Genomic DNA, 19,026 nt, shown 5'->3' on the forward strand with positions numbered 1-19,026 from the left:
AGCGAACGGACTGGTCCTCTGAGTCAGAAGAGCTGGACATCCCATTGAGGCTCTTCTACAGCTCCCTGATCTGTGCTTCAGCATCACTAAGGCGCTTGCGGGTGTCCTGAAGCTCGTCCAAAGCTTCATCCAAGTCCTCGTGCAGTGTGGTGGCCAGCAGCACCTGCTCTCGAGCCACACCGCTGTGCTCGTGGGTGGTTGCCTTCACCTTGATGTCCCGGCTTCCACGCTCTCGACGAGGGAAGTAGTCGTAGGAGGTCCCCCTCAGAGTACTCCTGTGGCGCTCACAGACACGAGCTAGTGCCTGCCTCGCCGCGTCTCGGATCCCTGCTTTGAAGCTTGCTCGGACGACCATTGCTTTGTGGATGCCCACGATCTCATAATTGTCGTCACCTTCTGGAGAGCCGTAGATGCACACCTCCACTGTCCACTCCTCACGTCCTGGACGAATCTGACGAAGACCGTGGTAGACAGGTGCCTTGGTGTACCCTAGACGTTGCAACATTTCCACCAGTATCATTGGTGCCTTCCCTGCTTCGAATCCCTTGGAATGGTACACCTTCTTGCTTCCGTTCTTAGGAATGGTGACTCCACGGCTGGGTCCAGCAGAGGCGTTGGGTGCAAAGGTGGCCGGGGCACGAGGAGGAACATAGCCGCCGGTGGTATTGCGGGCAGTCTTCTTGATGCGGGCCATCTACAGTTTGGAAACAAGAGAGAATCAGTAAACATTTTTAATAAAGCAGTAAAATGAAGCTCAAGGGTAAATGAAGATTTTGCAAATATAGTTTTTATAAATTAATCCTTATTACGTGACCATTTCTAGCTAGGCTTGCGACCTACGGTCAACACGGCTCTGATACCATTTCTGTCACACCCGGTTTTAAGACCAAAACCAGATGTAAACTTATTCATACATATAGCGACTTCATTAGTGTAACAGACACAGTGCTTCTTATTACAACGCTAAATTATTATAAAATGATCACACACGGGTCTAAAGAAAAGAACACCACAGCGGAAAAAAAGAATGGCGCAGCTCCAAGCCAACAGGCAGCCGACCGAGAGTTCCACAAGCCTAGAACTCGGCATCATCCTCGGGGAAGTCGTCCTCAGAAAATTCTTCAAAGGTTTCACCTTCTGAAACAGCAAGCGTGAGTATTTCCAATACTCAACAGGTGGGGGAAAACATTTAATTTGATATGGTGGCTTGAAACAAGGCTTCCTATTCTCTATGGTTTCATTTGCATAAAAGCTGATTTTTAGCGCTGAACTATGGAAAACAAATTTTTATTTTAACCGGGAAAAGATGTACCAAAGATTTTCTTTAACCTCTGGGAATTCAACCCAATTCCCAAAGATTTTCTTTAACCTCCGGGAATTCAACCCAATTCCCAAACCGAGAGAAACACCCACCCGACTAATCATGTGAGGGTCCATGCTGCTCATAACCGTGAGCACGGCTGAATATTCGGTTTGACACTCTGCAGAGTTTGTACACTTTACCCACGAGTCATGATGTTCTCTGTTGCCGGCACCTGATGGTACCTTACACACTTCCGGGGTGTGCGCCAAGAGATCACTACGAGGCTTTTCCAGAGAGTCTCCCAGTATGCACTCGCCCACTGAGGTTTCACCGCCGTACATAAGTGGAGTAACTCTCCACCCCAGAAGCCCCCTCTTGTGCCGGGTAGAATCGGGAAGTAACCCTTCCTTATCTACACATCCGATTGGCTCATACAACACTGGGAGAACATCTAGTTACTAGGCCAAGCCGTACCATATTGATCTCGTGGTTGCTCTGTTTGCCATGGATGTTCGCTCCACGAACCGGTCCTTAAAATGGTCTGGGCAAGACCTCCAATAACCCCATAAGGGTATACTACCAAACAACCAACCATGCTGGAAAAAGTAGCCCTTTCTTGCCCAAAACCCCAATTATCTCTGTTGTTAACTCCCTTAACAACATCAGTTTCCATGATATTCTTCCTATATCAATTTTTAGTTCATAACTCAAGATTCATCACCTACACGCTACATGTTCATCTAAAGCATGGATAAGCATAAACATGATGATCTTGTATGGATAAAGCATCTATATCTAACACTAGTATTTGCTATACTACCCATTTTGTAAAACAGCATGCATATTTGACAAAGACTCACTTTATGTAAAAACTGGGTTTGCAACATGGTCAAGACACTTGCCTTCGTCGAAGTGTTGCACAGGTCCTTCAAAATGTTCCTCTTGAAAGTTGCCGAACTCCTGGACTGAATCGTCTACACGAGCACACAATCTAACATAAGAACAGTACACCAAACATTCCTAAAACTAGATGAAAACCCTATAAACAGATTCTATGCGACGCTACGATCATTTGAGCGTGAAAATCGCCTAAATCGGAGCTACGAACAAAAAGTTATGATTATTTGAAGTTCCAGGCGTGTTTCTGCAAAATTTCCTTACTATCAGAGAAAATCTGAATTGTTTTTATACTGGAAATTGGATTTATAACGTCATAAAGCAAAACAGATTTAATTCTTAAAAGGAAAAAGTGTGGACAAGGTTCACGGGGCTTGTGGACCACGGAGGACACGCCGGTCCACCGCTCCATGGTGGACGAAAGGGGTATGCCCCCGGCCGGTCTAATCCGAGCCGTAGATCGAAGATCCGATGGTCGGGGCTTGAAACAGCGGTGCCGACGGCTTCCACCGGAGGGGGCGACGGCCGGCAGCGGCAGGGACGGTAGCGAGCTTGCCGGCAATGCGCCAAACGATGCATTCGGCCATGATACTCAACGGTGAGCGGCGGAAAAGAGAAAGGGGGAGAAAGGGAATCTCACCACGAGTTCGACGGCGGCAGAGGAGCACCGGAGATGGCTGGCGACGGTGAGGGAGGCCGGCGGCGCTTCGGTCTTCGGCGGAAGTGGAGTCCGGTCACGAGAGACACTCCAAAAAGCGCCGAGGGATGAAGACCGAGACCCTACAGAACCGTTTGAGCGAAGAACAAGGTTAGATGAGGCTCGGCCATGGAGGAAACGGGTGGCGGTCGAGCTTCTTACCGTCAACAATGGTGGTCTCGGCGGAGGGCTTAAACCCGAGCGCAAACCGAGGGGAAAAAGAATGGTTCGGGTGGGGAATGATGCAACGATGCCGATGGAGGGCTTAAATAGCCGAAAGGGGAAGGGAGGCGGCCGGATTCGAGAGGATTGGCCGGCGGCCCCAAATTTTATTCGAACTACGGTTTCCATGCAAGGGGAAGGGGAAACGAAGGGGAAACGGTCGGAATCAAGAGTGGGGAGGGGGAGGATCACGGCCATGCGATTAATTTCGCGATTCAATGCGCGGGGCGGCTTCAATTTGAAACGACGGCGGCAAACGAGAGCTCGGGCGTCGGGAGGAGGAAGAAGGCGAGCCGACGGCTTCGAGGCTCGGCGTTGGCTTCGGCTCGGGCTCGGCGGGTCCACACGTCAGCGAGAGCGGGGCGACGGGGCCGGCTGGAGTGGGAGGCGGGTCGGCTCGGCGCTGGCTTGGGCCGGTGCTGAGAGGGATTCCGGCCCACGCGGGAGGGGAAGAAGGGAGGGGGAGAGGGGAAAACTGGGCCAGAAAAAGGATTCGGCCCAAACGAATTTCTTTATTTTCAAAACCTTTTTCCAATTGAATTTCAGCATATTTTCCAATGAGGTTTTAAAGCCATGAAACCTAGCGAAATTTTGCAAACTTTTTTCCACCCAATAAAACCTTATTGCATCTACAACGGCATGAATGCATTCAAACAATTATCCTAGGCCAAATTAATTTTAGAAATTAATTTCCTATTGAGCTAAGTTGCAACACCTGAGTTAATTTCTAGGAAAATTTTAAATTATAGCAAATATTGAAATTTGGGTGTTACATTGACGAGTGTGCGCCCTGGAACTGGGACGATGACAACGGTGTGAAAGACCCAAAGTCAGAACCATTCTTCGTCAAGTACATGGTCACACTGGAGGAGATGCAGGGAATGGGATTCCCCGATCACGCGCGATCATTGTCTACATCGACACCAGTGGTCATGGCGCCTGCGATGCCGACTGCAGCGACATCGAATGCAGCAACACAGACGCTGACACCCACATTGATTGAACATGCGATGCCACCTTTGCACGATCCAGCCCTAGACACGGACGAGGATGAAGATGTGGCGCGCAGGTACTGCACAATTGACAACCTTCTTGAGCCGTTTAAACCGCATGGGAGCACACCACGCTACCTTGACATCCACAAGCTCCATGCAGTCAGCATCGAAGAGCCAAACTTTGTGGCAGAGATAGAACAAAGTGAAGCATGGCGAAATGTGATGCAAGTGGAGATGAACTCCATTGTTGAGAACATAACTTGGAGTCTCGTCGAGCTCCCTGCAGGGCACCAGGTCATTGGCCTAAAGTGGGTGTTCAAGCTGAAGCGCAATGAACATGGAGCCATCATTAAGCACAAAGCCCGTCTCATCGCGAAAGGATACGTCCAGAAGCAAGGTGTGGACTTCGATGAAGTGTTCACCCTAGTGGCGTGATTGGAGTCTGTCCGTCTGCTCCTCGCCATCGCCGCGTGCCAAGCCTGGGAGGTTCTCCACATGGATGTCAAGTCGACATTCTTGAATGGTGAACTCCATGAGGATGTGTACGTGGGACAACCGTTCGGCTTCATCGACAACAAGCAGAAGAACAAGGTGTATCGAATGCACAAAGCTCTCTACGGACTACGTTAGGCATGGTGCGTGTGGAACCTGAAGCTAAACGTCACACTTTTGTTGCTGGGGTCAAGCGTAGCAGCTCGAAGCACGGCATGTACAAGCGCAGCCAAAGTGGGCTCAACCTGGTCGTTGGAGTGTATGTCGATGACTTGATCATCACAGACACTAGCTTCGACGACATCCGATGTTTCAAGGTGGAGATAATGGAGCTCTTCAAGATGCGCGACCTGGGTACCTTGGGCTACTACCTTGGCATCGAGGTGCGCCAAGGGGCCGACATCATTTCACTATGTCTGACGGCCTACACCCACAAGATCTTGGAGAAGGTGGGCATGGTGAATTGCAACCCATGTCAGACACCCATGGAGACCCGCCTCAAGCTCGACAAGATGAGATCAACTCCACCGTTCAACACCATGGCCTACTAAAGTTTGGTCGGTAGTCTTCGGTACCTCATTAACACCAAGCCGGACCTCGCCTACGTGGTGGGGTACATGAGCAAACTCATAGAGTCACCACAAGAAGAACATCTGGTTGCGGTGAAGCTTGTGTTGCACTATGTTGCAGGGACCTTGAGCTGGGGTGTCCTGTACAAAAGGTGGAATGGCACATGGTCATGTTTGCTGGGATACTCGGATAGTGACATGACCGGCGATGTCGATGATCGCAAGAGCACGACGGGGCTGGTCTTCTTCATCAACAATAGCCCCATCGCTTGGCAATCCTTCAAGCAAAAGGTTGTTGCTCTGTTCACCTGTGAGGCAGAGTACATCGTTGCGGCTGCCACGACATGTCAAGGAATTTGGCTAACATGACTACTGGCTAACATTCTTGGCGCAGAGTTCAGCACATTGGGTCTCAAAGTGGGCAACAAGTCTACCATATCTTTGATCAAGAATCCAGTACTACACAATCGAAATAAGCACATTGATACAAAGTTTCACTTCATAAAGGAATGTGCAAAGCGTAGGTAGATTGACGTCGAGTTCATCAGCATGGAAGAAAAGCTCGGTGATATCTTCACCAAGCCACTTGGCCAGATTCGACTCCAGGAACTATGTTCCAAGATCGGCATCATTCACATCTAGTAGATGCATCAGCGATTAGGAGGAGAAATGTTAGAATAAACCATGTGCGCAAGTGTCTGTGTTTAGCTTGTTGGTTTTTTGTTTGATTTGGGTAGTTAGGCACTCACCAACTGTTCCATTTAACGTGAGTCATGGGCGTGCCATTGACGGCTTCTGCTGAGTCATGGTGCACTTGTAGGAGGCCACGTTTAGCCAGTAGAGAGTCCTTTAAATTGAGCAATACTATGCAGAAAAAACACTACCACTTCGTAGCATAATTTCGCTGAGTGCTTCCACTGAGTTCTGACAGAGGTGAGGGCCACAACTGAGGGCGCGTCGAGGAACGACCAATGGAGGAAGCCGAGGAGGCAGATCAAGACTGCACAAGAGGAAGCAATTCCATCAACTTTTCTGTGCACAAGTAGTATACATGTATACGATATACCTGCATCACTATATGGGAGGGGGCCTTGGGTTTTGGGGTTCGAGGCATCCGCCATGCTTGCCCCCCTCTAGGGTCGGCCCTAACTATGAGTTGGCTAAGGCTTGTACATCTCTAGCCCATACAGGACCTAGGTGCTCCCAACGTGGAAGCCTGCAGTCGCGGCCTCCGTCTCCGATGGCTTTGGTTCCGATAGAAGCAGCCACAAAGTCCATGGAATGGGATGGAGCTGTTGGTGGATGCCGTTGACATTGCTCCTTTCGCCGCAGCCACACAGGTTCAAGTACACAATGGACGTACAACACGTTTCTGGACTCCAAGTTGGCTTGATGGGCACTCAAAGCATCTTCAGCAGACTAGCCAAATTCCACCCTCTATATCTCCATTTGGCTATCCACTCCAAAATATTTCCTCTCTATATTTCTACACACTTTGGCAGACTAGCAAAATCCCACTCCTCATATCTTATTTACCTATATTTTATTCATAACGGCTAGTTTTTTGGAGCAACTAGTTTTTTTGCAATAGGTTTTCCTTAAGTGGCATTTCATCGTACAACTTCAGTGCACCACAAAAACTGAAGCAATTAAGCAAGCAGTAGTAACACGGAGCAACGTATAGGACAAGGAATGAAGCAATCAAGCATTCAAGCAGCAGCAACAAAGAGCAGTAGCTCCACCGATGAAATTTGGCCTCATGAATCAAGCATACAACCAATCAAGCATAGCAATAGCAGCACATATCATTACGCATTTAGCCGAGACAAACTCGAGCGACGGCTGCACGTCTGTCGCATTCCTCTTCCGCCTCCGCCTCTGATTCCACGATGACCCATCGCGCCTCCCTGCTCCGCCCGCCCCTCCTCATGCTCCCCGTAGACGTCTGTTGCCGGCCCACTCCCTATGCCTTCGTGTCCACCATCACCTCTTCTCCTCTTCATGGCCCCCTCCCCTCCACCTATGGCCTCTACGCGCCGCCACCGCCGAGGCCTACCCGTGCGCCACCTCGAGCCTCCCCAGCCGCACCACTAGGTCCCTGCGACGGCGGAGAGGGAGCGCGGCGGCGAGGCCGGCTGCTGCCGCGACACTGAAGGTAGAGGCGGCCGTCAAGGGTGCATGGCGATAGGTTTGGAAGCTGTAGTGAGGCCCGGGATGCCGCGCGGGAACGAAGGAACGAAGGAGAGGTACTTGAGGTTGGGATAGCGAGGCACACGCTCCAGCTAAATTTGGTGACCCTCTCCCACGCGATGGCGAGTCAACAAGGATAGCGATGCTATTGGCTATTCTACTAGACGTGCATTTTCTCGAACAATGGAGAAATATAGCGATGGCGAGCTGGATGGCAAGACTACTGGAGATGCTCTCACCGGCCTCCCTCTTCCCAAAATTATACTACAAGCCTAGCAAAAGGAAAAAAACTGGACAGAAGTGGAAGCACTGTGCGATGAACGGTGGATTATGGACATCTCGCATGACTTAACCGTTGGGCTAATTGAGGAATACGTGCAACCATGGTAATTGATTGATATGGCTACCTATGATCCGATGGATGATGCAAATGATGAGATCTTTTGGATAAGAACAGCCAGCGGGGAATATTCAACAAAATCGGCTTATCTGATGCAATTCGAGGGTAAGTTCTTCCTTCGGCTGTTGTTTCAAAACCGGGTGTGGACAGCGGCAGCTGAGGGAGTGGCCTAATTGCTACTTGTGACAGATGTGCGGGGTTCTCTTGGAATATTCAAAATCGCACGTTGAAAAATTAAGAATCGCTCGGAATATTCCGCCGCAGCGCTAGTCCAATGTATCCACCTGGACGCACGAACAGTTCATTCTCGCCTTTGAAACTTCAGTTCAAGTTTGGACGGAGTGGTAAAGCGTGACCCGGTTGACCTCCACCGACCGAGCCGGAATGGGACCATCCAGATGTTTGACCTCTGCGGCTCTGCCCGGGCACGTACCCGGCATTACGGCTGTCACAGCAGCACTCGTAGTCTTGTAGTTTCACGACTCGCGTGTGTACCGGCAACGCAAACTAGGGACCCTACGTGATCGTTCTCCGCGCCCGGCGGCCGGTATGCAGGGCTGAAATGCGGCGTGAACCGAGGTAACTGCTTGTCCGTCGCCCTCGGTGCACGGACCACAGCTGCTTGTACCAGTCAGCCTCAGGCCTCGGCAGTCTCGGGTGCTCACCTGCCCTGTCAGCGGCCGTCGCGCGTGAGGGTGTGAGCTGACGAAAATTGCTGGATCGGGATTTGATTACATTTGGGCCGGTGGAGTTCGGTGGGGAGACGGAAGCCGCCGCCACCCACCGTTTCTACGGAATAAGGCCCATGGTTTTATCAGTTTATATCGCACTAGAAGTGTGCCAGCGACAGGCAAAGAATGAACGAACAAAACAAAGTAACAAGAGCATCTCTAACAGATTAATTACATTAATTTTTTATATTTTTATTTAACTATCTACTTCGATTTTCTCTCTATATTTCTATAGACTCCAACAAACTAATCAAATTTCACTTTTTATATCACATGTATTTATATTTTATCCATACCTAATTTATTTGCATACGGCTATAATTTTAACTGTTAAAGTGCAAATAGGAACAACACACACTAAATACTAAAAATTCTCATGTAACTTAGGATTGACAATAATTTTAAAAATTAGTACATTAGTTTAGATGAATATTTATGAATTTTCTCTGATTTTGGGAATTAATTTATACCTAAAAATTCAAGTGAAGTACAAAAGCAGTTAAATTTAGGGAATTTTCATTTAAATTTTGTAATAGATTTTTAGTTGAAACCAGTTAAAATGGGTTTTCTGTTATTTATTCTACGAGCACAAAATCAGTCTGATTTTAGGAGCTTCAGAAGTTCGTATTTTTGAATTTATAAAAGATGAGAGAAGCGGTGAATTTTTTAAGCATTTGCCCAACTTACTGCCTTCTCTCTCCTCCCACCGATTTGCACAGGAGCCAAACACGCGAATGGAGGGGCGGCAGTAAACACAACAGTTCCTATTTTGTTGTTATGTGGTTCCTCAATGGATGGATCAGTCGACGTGGCACGGGAGAGGGAGGATCGAAGAAGGTTGCCAGTAGCGGCGCGTGGTGACGGTGGCGTGGGTAAGTGACGGTGGTAGTGGCCTAGCCAAACGGGGGTTGGGGGCGACGGCGGCGGCCTGGCCAAACGAGGGCAGGAGGAATGACTTCTGAGTTGTGTGCTTATGATTGTGGGCGATGCAGATGACTATTAGGTTATGGGTTGTCTGGGATCTGGACCGACTGAACAACCTACATTGCAACCTAATGTTTCAGTGACCTAATGGGCACCTACGAACGAAATTTAAAACCTGAGACTGACTCGATCCAGTTCAAGTATCCAACCCGATGAACCTGTGTGGAAAATAGAATCCAAACCTAGATCCGTCAAATGCAGAACCAAAGAGTACCTGAACCCACAGATCCCATTATCAATCTCTAGTCCTGGTCAGTTGACTAAAATCAGAGCACATTTCAGTCAACGGACAGGGTTATCTGCTAAAAAATAGTTTCATCCTTCTTTTCCTTCCTCATTATCAATCTCTAGTCCTGGTCAGTTGACTAAAATCAGAGCACATTTCAGTCAACGGACAGGGTTGTCTGCTAAAAAATAGTTTCATCCTTCTTTTCCTTCCTCACTTGGTTTCTCTTCAAACCCTAACCCTGGGTCCTAACCCTCAACCCTAACCCAGACTGGACGCACGGCGGCAGGAGAGGAACTCGGCAGCTCATGGTCGTCTAATGTTGGTGGCCTCGTGTGGATGGAGAGAGAACATCTACACTGATGCTATCACTGAGACGAAAGATGAGAAGCGTTGGATGTGGATCCAACGTGCCACGTCATCAACTGAACTTTTTTTAGATTTTCAATCGTCTGGCCTTGAGACATTTCGTAGAAATAAAGATGGGTTTCATGCTTTTGAAACACCTATGTGTTTCTGTGTAGCACTAGCAATGTGAGCCGTTCTTACAAGTTACACAGATCATTGTACTTTTCCTTGCTTCGTGCATCCAAGGTATATCTCTCAAAGTAGGCTTCGAACAAAAAAGAACAAAGAATTAGAACCTTAATGGTTATACTAGTACTAACAACTGCGCATGACGTGAAATCATTTCAAAATATAGCAATTTAAATAAGTAAAAGAATATAATATATCAAAGAGGGATTTACAAAGATGATTGAATCCAAATGGCCGTTGGACGCGGGGATGGATGGTGTTGAGAAGATGGTCGTCATCGATCAACAGAGATGGCCGGTGTTGATGAGGTGGGTGCGAGTCGATGAACGGAGGTAGCCAACACCTATCCACGAAGATGATCGGCGTGTGACTAGATTTGAAGTTGTTACCAGTAGATCCATATAGCCAGTAATAAGGATCGAATACTATGACAGGATTTTAAAAATAGACAAAGAGGGGAGTATATGAAGTATAAAAAAGAAACCCAGGTCATGTTTGTTTGTGTTTTTAGTTTTTAGAAACTAGAAACTGAAACAAACATCCTATTTTTACTAATTTTTTAAAAATAAAACAGTCTTTACTAATACATAAATATAAGAAGCTAGAAGCGCATTTAAATATACTTGTATTAGACACAGACTTTTAAAATATATATAGAAGACCAAATAAACATGGCCTCGATTATTCCTCGAGAAGCCAGCCAACCACTTCAGTTTCTCCATTTGGAGAAGCAAGCATGTTACTTGTCGACTTGTCGTCTCAGAAACCCAAGCCCGAACCTAGAACAAACACCCCAGGCCCAGCCCGTCAGCCCACAGAAGAAATGAAAACACAAAACCGAAAGGAAAAAATAAAAGGAAAAGAGAGTCTCCGTCCCCAAGCGGCCAAGCCCTCTCCTTATCCCTTCCCTTCCTTCCCTTCCCTTGCCATAAAACCCCGACGCCGTCCTTGTATCACCCCCGCCTCCATTCGCCGTGACCCCGCCTCCGCTTCTAGGGTTTGATCTCCCACCGCGCCGGGCCGGCCCCCGCATCTCCCGGTAAGCATCTCCGGTTTCTCCACCTGGGCCACCGAGAACACTTCGCTGCCGCCGTGCGCCTTGGCCAAATTGGGTTGTTCTTTCTTGTTGATTCGTTGGGGGCGGGTCCTTGTGTGAGGGGACAGGAAGGAAGGGAAGCGCGTGGATGGCGGCGCCGATACCCCGCGAGTGGGTTGGGCTGCAGCAGTTCCCGGCGGCCACCCAGACCAAGCTGCACGATCTCCTCGGCAAGCTCAAGGAGGAGGTACTGCATTACACGCCTATCTATACAACGCTCCACGCGTAAACCAGTTACGGCCTCCGCCCTCCGGTTTAAAATAGATGTCATCCTAGAATGTGTGCAGTGTACTATAGATGAAATTATTTATGTTTATCACATGAAAATGATATTGATAGAGTTGTCACCAGAATGGCTTCAGTGTCATTACAACTTTGTTGACTCATGGTAACATATTCTTAGAACAAGTAATGGTCAAATTGGTGTGTTAGAGACTATTAATGTCCTAAATGACAAGTAAATCGGACCGGAAGTAGTAAATAGTTAGGAATGCTCATATTTTCTGATTGGTTGTGTATTGTGAAGAATTGTTGATAACTGTATGTTCTGCTTATGTTTGGTGTGTCAAGAATGTGAGCACGTTAACGATACTGGTGATGGGGAAGGGTGGGGTGGGGAAGTCATCCACGGTCAACTCCATCGTTGGGGAGAGGGTCGCTACTGTCAGCGCTTTCCAGGTTTCACTTCTCCCAGTTCCAGTTTCTGTTTGGGACCCTTACCAGAGTAGCGTATGTATGGATGTTGTTCTGTGCAGTCCGAGGGTCTGAGGCCGACAATGTGCAGCCGCACAAGGGCGGGGTTCACCTTGAACGTTATCGACACTCCTGGGCTCATTGAAGGTGGTTACATCAATGAGCAGGCTGTTGAGATCATAAAGAGGTATGTGCATTTCAGGATGTTGAGTTATATCCTTGTTTGCCTGCAAGTAATGCAATTGGATGTAGATTTCGTAACATAGGGCTTTAGATGTCACTGTGGCCTGATAAAGGATTGCCAATTTGGACTTAGTTCAAGGAAGGATTGTTTCTTAGTATCTGGTTGCTTTGAGTTGGATGCTTTTACATTGTGGAATTAGCAAGATATTTTCAAAAGTCAAAACAATGTATCAACATGAAATACTGCATGGCAGATCCTTGGATACTATGCAAAACCATGTGCTGAACTCCTGAAATCTCCACTCATGACATATGCACATCCTTACTATTACAATCTACAACCATGACCGCACTACGGTCTACTATTAATGTTCCTGTCTCTAGTTAAGCACTCCGTAACAATGACTGCATTGTTAAATTACATTGTTTTCTCTGAAAGAGGACAAAAATCTTTTGCAACTTAAAGAGCTTATGCAGAATAGATTACTTCATAAATGTGCAGAAATTTTGGTTAGCAGACTTTTTATATGCTGAGTGCCTGAGTTACCTTGATCGCTGTAGTCGGTTCATAACTTCATATGCAGCCCTGACAGTCTTGGATTAATTTCCCTTTTTCTAGTTATATGTTTACTAAAAATCATAAAAAAATCTTTTGGAAAAAGAAATTACCAAGCATCTTAAGTGTAGAATTAGAGCAGGTCATTACTTTCACGTCGCAAACAACAAAATGATGTCTGTAAATATTGGGTTATAGTTGTGTTCATGCCCGACGGTAGTTCATTAAATTGATCTAATCAAATGTTTGTGTTTTTCTGGTATCACTAACATGTGACCCTTGGACCCACATGCAAGTGAGACATTGAGTGGCAAATGCCATTTAGTGGAGTAGCAAATCAACAGCCCCCCCTTAATATTCATATGCTTGCATCTTACATATTATTAATGATATCACAGGTTTCTTCTGGGCAAGACTATTGATGTTCTCCTGTATGTGGATCGCTTGGATGCATACAGAATGGATACACTGGATGAACAAGTTATAAGAGCTATTACCGATTCATTTGGAAAGGACATTTGGCGAAGAGCATTGGTTGTATTGACCCATGCTCAGCTCTCCCCACCTGATGGAATAGATTATAATGATTTCTTTACAAGAAGATCAGAGGCTCTTTTGCGATACATCCGCTCAGGTGCAGGAATCAACAAACGAGAATATGGGGTAATGCATATTTTCGTTTGTTATATAACCATTTCCATTATGCTTTATAAAATACCAACGCATCAGCAAAAATCTGCAATTTATGTTGAGTTTCCTCAGCCTAGACTAGTCATTGTCTGCCATTTTGTATTTGGACATCCTCCCATGGAAATGCCTTTTGGACTTCTGATATTGGCATTGCTCTGAAATGAGTGATCGAATCCACACTAGCTGCTAAATGAAGGTCACATGTGGATGTAGTTATCATCGTATGCCATTAACCTTTCATGGTCACCATTTCCAATGTCAGGTTAGCATGCTATTTGGTCTTCACATAACTAATAACTGAACCTGGTTTATGCTGAGAGTCTTGGGCACTAAGTCAATGATATACTGACATGGAGCGAGTCTAGAGTTGTTCAGGGCATACAGTGATTTTTGTCTGGTCAGTCCACGGCTCTACACCATTGCCATGATTTCATCTATTCAGTTTGCAAATACTATACATGGTGATGGTAGTTTGGTTGCCTGAGATTTTGTTGAATGTAGTGCAAATTGTCAATTTCCTGCTCGAACTGGCAACAGGATATGTGTATGTAGCCATATATCATGTGATAAGGCACAATTACACAAATGAAGTTTAATTTTGCATTTCATTTTTCAGTCATTAGCAAAATGTATTTGCTGTATTGTTTGTGTTTTGCCGTTCAGCCCTTGCCTTCTTCCGGTTATATATTTAATCTAGCATACACATTTTGTGAGCCTTCAATAATTTCTCAGTTAGCTATGCTCCTCCGTGTGCTTCAGCCTTGAGTACTGGGCTAGGTCAGGATTGGTGGAAAAAAACCATGGCTACTTTGTGTTATCAATATTAATTTCTATTCTCCTGCTGATTTACTTTATGACATGCTCTTTCATCACAAACGGTTTCATGAAGAACCTGGAATTTGGATTTGTCAGTATATCACAATCTCTCTGTAGACAAGCAGCCACACCTATGAAATAACTTTGTCTTTGCATATGAATAATAATTCTAATGGAAGCTCTACATTCTGCGTATTTAAGGATTTCCCCTTGCCAATAGCTTTGGTGGAGAACAGTGGAAGGTGCAAGGTTAATGAGCATGGGGAGAAGGTCTGTCTGTTTCATGCTGTATTTGACTTGCATTTCTTTGTGCTAGCTTCTTGATGTTTAATAGATGATGCTATTTGATTGCTCACAGATTCTTCCGGACGGGACTCCGTGGGTTCCAAACCTGATGAAAGAAATTACTGTTGTCATCTCAAACGGGAGCAAGTCCATTCATGTTGATCAGAAGTTAATCGATGGCCCAAACCCCAATAATCGCTGGAAGATATTCATACCACTTATCCTTGCTGTGGAGGTTAGCTACATTTACATCATACTCCTTTCACTCATGCCCTGAAACAGAATTCTTCATTCAAATCCTTCATACTCTTTTTCAGTACTTTTTGGTGGTAAAAGGAATCCGGAGGGCGATCCATGCTGATATAGCAAACGGGAAGGTGGATGACTGGGAGCAGCGTTACCGGGACTTGGTTGGAAGCAAAGACCCCGTAGAGCAGAAAGGTTCTGCGTCCAAGAACCGCAAGGCCTAAGCTGGCGTATTGGAGCGGGTTTCTTTTGCATCGTGACCCATTCAATTCTCTGATGTTCCTTTTGAGTTCCTAATTCTAGTGGTCTGTTGGGGTGGTGGGGGGGGGGGACGCTTTATAGAGTTCGCTGGGACAACTTGAACAAACTTGCCGTATTGTAGTTGCTAAGAGTATGCACTTCATTTTATGATGCCCTTGCAATTTTGAAAATGTTATTGATCGAATCCCTGTTTTTGAATTTTTCGTATGACACGAATACACGGAGTGTAGTGGTTTGAATGGGCCATTCCGTTTTCGAATTGATGAGAACTATGAGACCAAAGGAACATATATGTTTCGCTGCAAAGTATCAATAAGCAAACAAAGTCGTAATATTGGCAAACTTAAGTACTTGTAGACAGAAAGCTTCGTCAGAAAGGACTGTTTTGGTTGAGTGTTTTCTGCATTTTTACGCTGCCAACCGAACAAATCATCAGCACTCCAAGTAGCAGCGATATGTTTCTGAACCGTGGCCCATATAAAGAACACAACATATATTGAATCCAAACAGCAGGTCATGCATATGTATACCAGGCTGAGTACCTGAGCATATATACTTAGTATGCCTTTATCCTCCAAAAAAAAGCATGTAAAGCATGTGTAAATCTAAGCCTTGCTAAAACTGAATGAAGCATGGATGGGCCTATTGCTTTGGCTTCTGTATTTTATGCGAGCTACAAAAATCTTGGTATGGCCTGAAATTATTTTGCCATGTTAAAAATTGTTTCTTCAAGCATTTGTATACCTTTTCCTCTGCAGGATGAATTTCCATGCCTGGGAATTCAAAATCCATCCTCACTGGGCCGAAATCAAACAAAGCAGTTGCAGCTTGTTCAGCTCCAGAATCAGGAATTTCAGCTTTTCCACAAACAAATGTCGTAAATATCTTATCCTGATATGGTGTTGCAGATGTATGCACTGGGTCATCTAGCTTTTGATCTCCTTTTTCCTTCTTTTTAGCATTTTCATCAAGAGTGAACCTATTTTCAATCTGAGGCTCATATGCAAAATAGGACTTCTCATCATTCATCTCTTGTGAAGCAGGCCATCCATTACAGTTGTTCATGTCAGCAATGGATATTACAGGATCAAAGGCTTCAAGAACTTCTCTACATCGATCTCTTACAGAGTCGGTTTCTGCAGTTGCACCCTGAGAAGAGCTTTCTATATCCTTGTTTCTCTCTTCCATTGCAAGTAGAACATGTATGGGAAGTACTGGACCAACAAGAGAAGATAGTACTTTGCTAGTCAGATTGTCACTTAAGCCTGAAGGTTTCGCCAGCAGGAAAGGTCGAAGTTTATTGTGTGTCAAACAGGTAGGAACATCTAAATGTTCACATAAGGTTTTTTCTGCACTGCATGCTAGCATGTCCTTGTAGTTAGAGAAGGTGACATGAAGGATATTTGATGGTAGGCCATTCAATATTCTCTGACATGCAATTTCAAAAATGTTCATGGGGATACTTGCATTGCACAGAAAATCCGAAACTGATCGAGAACATGAACTAGAGTTATCTTTTGCATATTCTGACACTTCTTTACTAACAGTAATTTGCTCCATTTGTTCACTAACAAAAAAATCATGCTTCACCAATGCACTGCACAGATTGCCTTTTAGATGTTCAGATAGGAAATGCAACTTCATTAAACCATATCTGAGGGAGAAATTTTCTCCCCAAGTGTCAGGAAAAATGGATGAGTTACTAACCCTGGATGTATGCTGTGATTCATCACATGGGACATCATCACGCAAATCTGCTGATGCACGATACTTTTGCATCTCTAACTTCCCCAATGCTGTCAGCCGGATCAAAGCAAAACCAGTAAATGATGGCTCCAACACTGAGAGGTCATTCGGAAGCACATAGTAGCCAATAGTGGGGTTCTTACTTTCTTGAGAAGCAGGGCCGTCTCTTGAAACAGGCATTGAGAATACTTCTTTCACTATTGCATTGCTGCAGCTGCAGCACTGACCTGTCAGAGAAAACCGTGAAGGAAGATCCCAAGCATATAGGTGAGAATTTTCTGAACAGCCTTGCTCCTTAGGCCCATAACAGAACACACTGAACTCCCCAGTCCAGAATGAACCAACCAAAATAGCAAAACCAGAATTTGATGCCCACTCATGTTCCTCAGAAGGCCTCAACTCAGAAAGCCGAAACATAGCAACATTATTAGGGCTCTCAAGCCCATGCTGCCACGCCAACAAAGGTGTCAACGGCTGTCTCACATCAAGGAGAATCAAGTAACGCTCTGTCACCACTGAGAAATGAAAATTATCAAATCCCGCCCTGCAGAATGCAAGATACTGATCTGCCCCAGCAAAAGGGTCAGTTTCAAACAGTCCTGGAATCCCAACTCTAGCTAAAACCTTGTATTTGCCATGGTCCCCAAATCTCAAATCAATCAAAATAATGGATTTTGAGCTCGCAATGATCACCATCCATGGTTGCGCCCCATAGTCACAGCTTAGCCAGTTCCCCCAATCATCCTTGCAGCCAAAATCAACCCTCATCTTCCCTCCACGCTGGGTATTCAGATTGAACCACCACAGCTCCCCACTCTCCAGCAACACAATACACTCCGATGGCAAATGCCTGCTCCAGCAGGCATGCACGACGACGGCGTCAAACCCATAATTGGCCACCGGCACTAGGACCGGAGGATCCGAATCCTGCAAGTTAACCCTGAACCAATTCACCGAGTACAACGACGCAGCAAGCAGGAATCCCTCGACAAGGCTGTCTCCCAGCTGCGACGGCCAGGACGACTCAGTAGCGGAGGCAGCAAGCTGCTGGATGCGGTGCCCCGGGTGCCTGAACCCATCTCCCTGAACAACGAGCGAGACGGGCGTCGAACCGGTGACCGTGGAGGAATCCAGGGTAACAAAGGCAAGCTGCTCTGCATTCTCGCCGTAGGGGAAGAAGAGGAGGAGAGAGCACGGGGAGGAAGAGCTGGAGCGGCGGAGGACGGCGAGAAGATTGGAAGGCAGCGGGAAGGGCGGAGACGGCGGCGCAAGGAGGGCCCCCGCGAGGGAGTCGAGGGCGGAGAGCGGGAGGAAGGAGGTGGCGGTGACGAAGGACCGGACGAGGCGGTGGAGGCCGCGGGTGGAGGCGCGCGGCTGGATGGGGAAGGGGAGGGAGATCAGCGGGGTGGGCGGCGGGAAAGGGGAGAAGAGGAGGGGCCCGCGGGAGGAGGAGGAGGCGGCGGGCGGCGGGGCGAGGGACGGCGGCGCGAACACGGAGGAGACGGGGAAGAGGGAGCGCCAGTCGTCGGAGAGGTCCATGGAGGGCGAGGGCGGGGCGAGCGGCGCCCGCCCGCGCGGCCGCGGAAGTGAATCGGTGGCACGGCGTGCGCGGGAGCGAGTCGGGTGCAGAGGGGCACCGGCAGCCACGCGCGGGAGCGGGAGGAGGAAGACGTCGGCCGGGGGGTTTTGGTGGGGAAATCACGGGAGCCGGCGCCTAGGCGGAGGGGTTTTGGATTGTTTGGTGGCGGCGGCGGCGGCGGCGGGGCCGTTCTGGGCTGAGGCAGCCCAGAGGGAGGCGGGAGGACGGCCTGCTTGGTTTGCTGAAGAACGTCCAAGCAAACCCAACTAATATTCGACGGTTTCGATCAAATTCGGTTATTGGTACACTAACCAAACAAGATTATTTTGGTCTCATGTATTAGCTGTCTGGATTTAATTTATAGCGTGATATATGATAATTTATTTTGTTCTTTATTTTTTTCACACATGATTTCCTCTAACTTCATCATAAATTTTATGATAATTTTTTCTATGTGTCACGTTATGTGTCACGTTATATATTGAGTCTAGACTGCAAATATATGAGATCAGATATTATATAATTGTTTTCTGACTTATAGGATAAAGGGCACACAAGCCTTAAACTAATGGTAGAACCAATTGTGCCATCCTAGCTGCATATATGTGATATTACAAGGTAACAGGTGCTTA

At 46.8% G+C, this 19,026-nt stretch overlaps 2 protein-coding genes across 3 annotated transcripts; one reads left to right on the forward strand and one right to left on the reverse strand.

The window, feature by feature from the left end:
• Positions 1–11,128: 11,128 nt before the first annotated feature.
• Positions 11,129–15,315, forward strand: LOC133916552 (translocase of chloroplast 34, chloroplastic-like). Of its 2 annotated transcripts, none has more exons than XM_062360257.1 (8): positions 11,129–11,282; positions 11,408–11,526; positions 11,910–12,017; positions 12,095–12,219; positions 13,170–13,434; positions 14,479–14,547; positions 14,636–14,797; positions 14,880–15,315. In XM_062360257.1, exons 2-8 carry the CDS (start codon positions 11,428–11,430, stop codon positions 15,030–15,032), a joined length of 981 nt encoding a protein of 326 aa, XP_062216241.1. In that variant the 5' UTR covers positions 11,129–11,282; positions 11,408–11,427; the 3' UTR covers positions 15,033–15,315. The 2 variants fall into 2 exon arrangements, with proteins under 2 accessions (XP_062216241.1, XP_062216240.1); XM_062360256.1 differs by having other exon boundaries at positions 11,130–11,282; positions 11,401–11,526.
• Positions 15,316–15,374: 59 nt separating this feature from the next.
• Positions 15,375–18,640, reverse strand: LOC133916551 (uncharacterized). The gene has a single exon (XM_062360255.1). The coding sequence runs from the start codon at positions 18,352–18,354 to the stop codon at positions 15,712–15,714; it is 2,643 nt and encodes an 880-aa protein (XP_062216239.1). The 5' UTR covers positions 18,355–18,640; the 3' UTR covers positions 15,375–15,711.
• Between the last annotated feature and the right edge of the window lie 386 nt (positions 18,641–19,026).

This window comes from Phragmites australis, chromosome 4 (assembly GCF_958298935.1).
Source record: "Phragmites australis chromosome 4, lpPhrAust1.1, whole genome shotgun sequence".
Classification (NCBI taxonomy): Eukaryota; Viridiplantae; Streptophyta; class Magnoliopsida; order Poales; family Poaceae; genus Phragmites; species Phragmites australis.

Coding starts and splice junctions, on each gene's coding strand:
- LOC133916552 (XM_062360257.1), top strand. CDS start 11,428: ATGGCGGCGCCGATACCCCGCGAGTGGGTTGGGCTGCAGCAGTTCCCG. Junction 13,435..14,478: donor TCAACAAACGAGAATATGGG/GTAATGCATATT, acceptor TGCGTATTTAAG/GATTTCCCCTTGCCAATAGC. Junction 14,798..14,879: donor CACTTATCCTTGCTGTGGAG/GTTAGCTACATT, acceptor ACTCTTTTTCAG/TACTTTTTGGTGGTAAAAGG.
- LOC133916551 (XM_062360255.1), bottom strand. CDS start 18,354: ATGGACCTCTCCGACGACTGGCGCTCCCTCTTCCCCGTCTCCTCCGTG.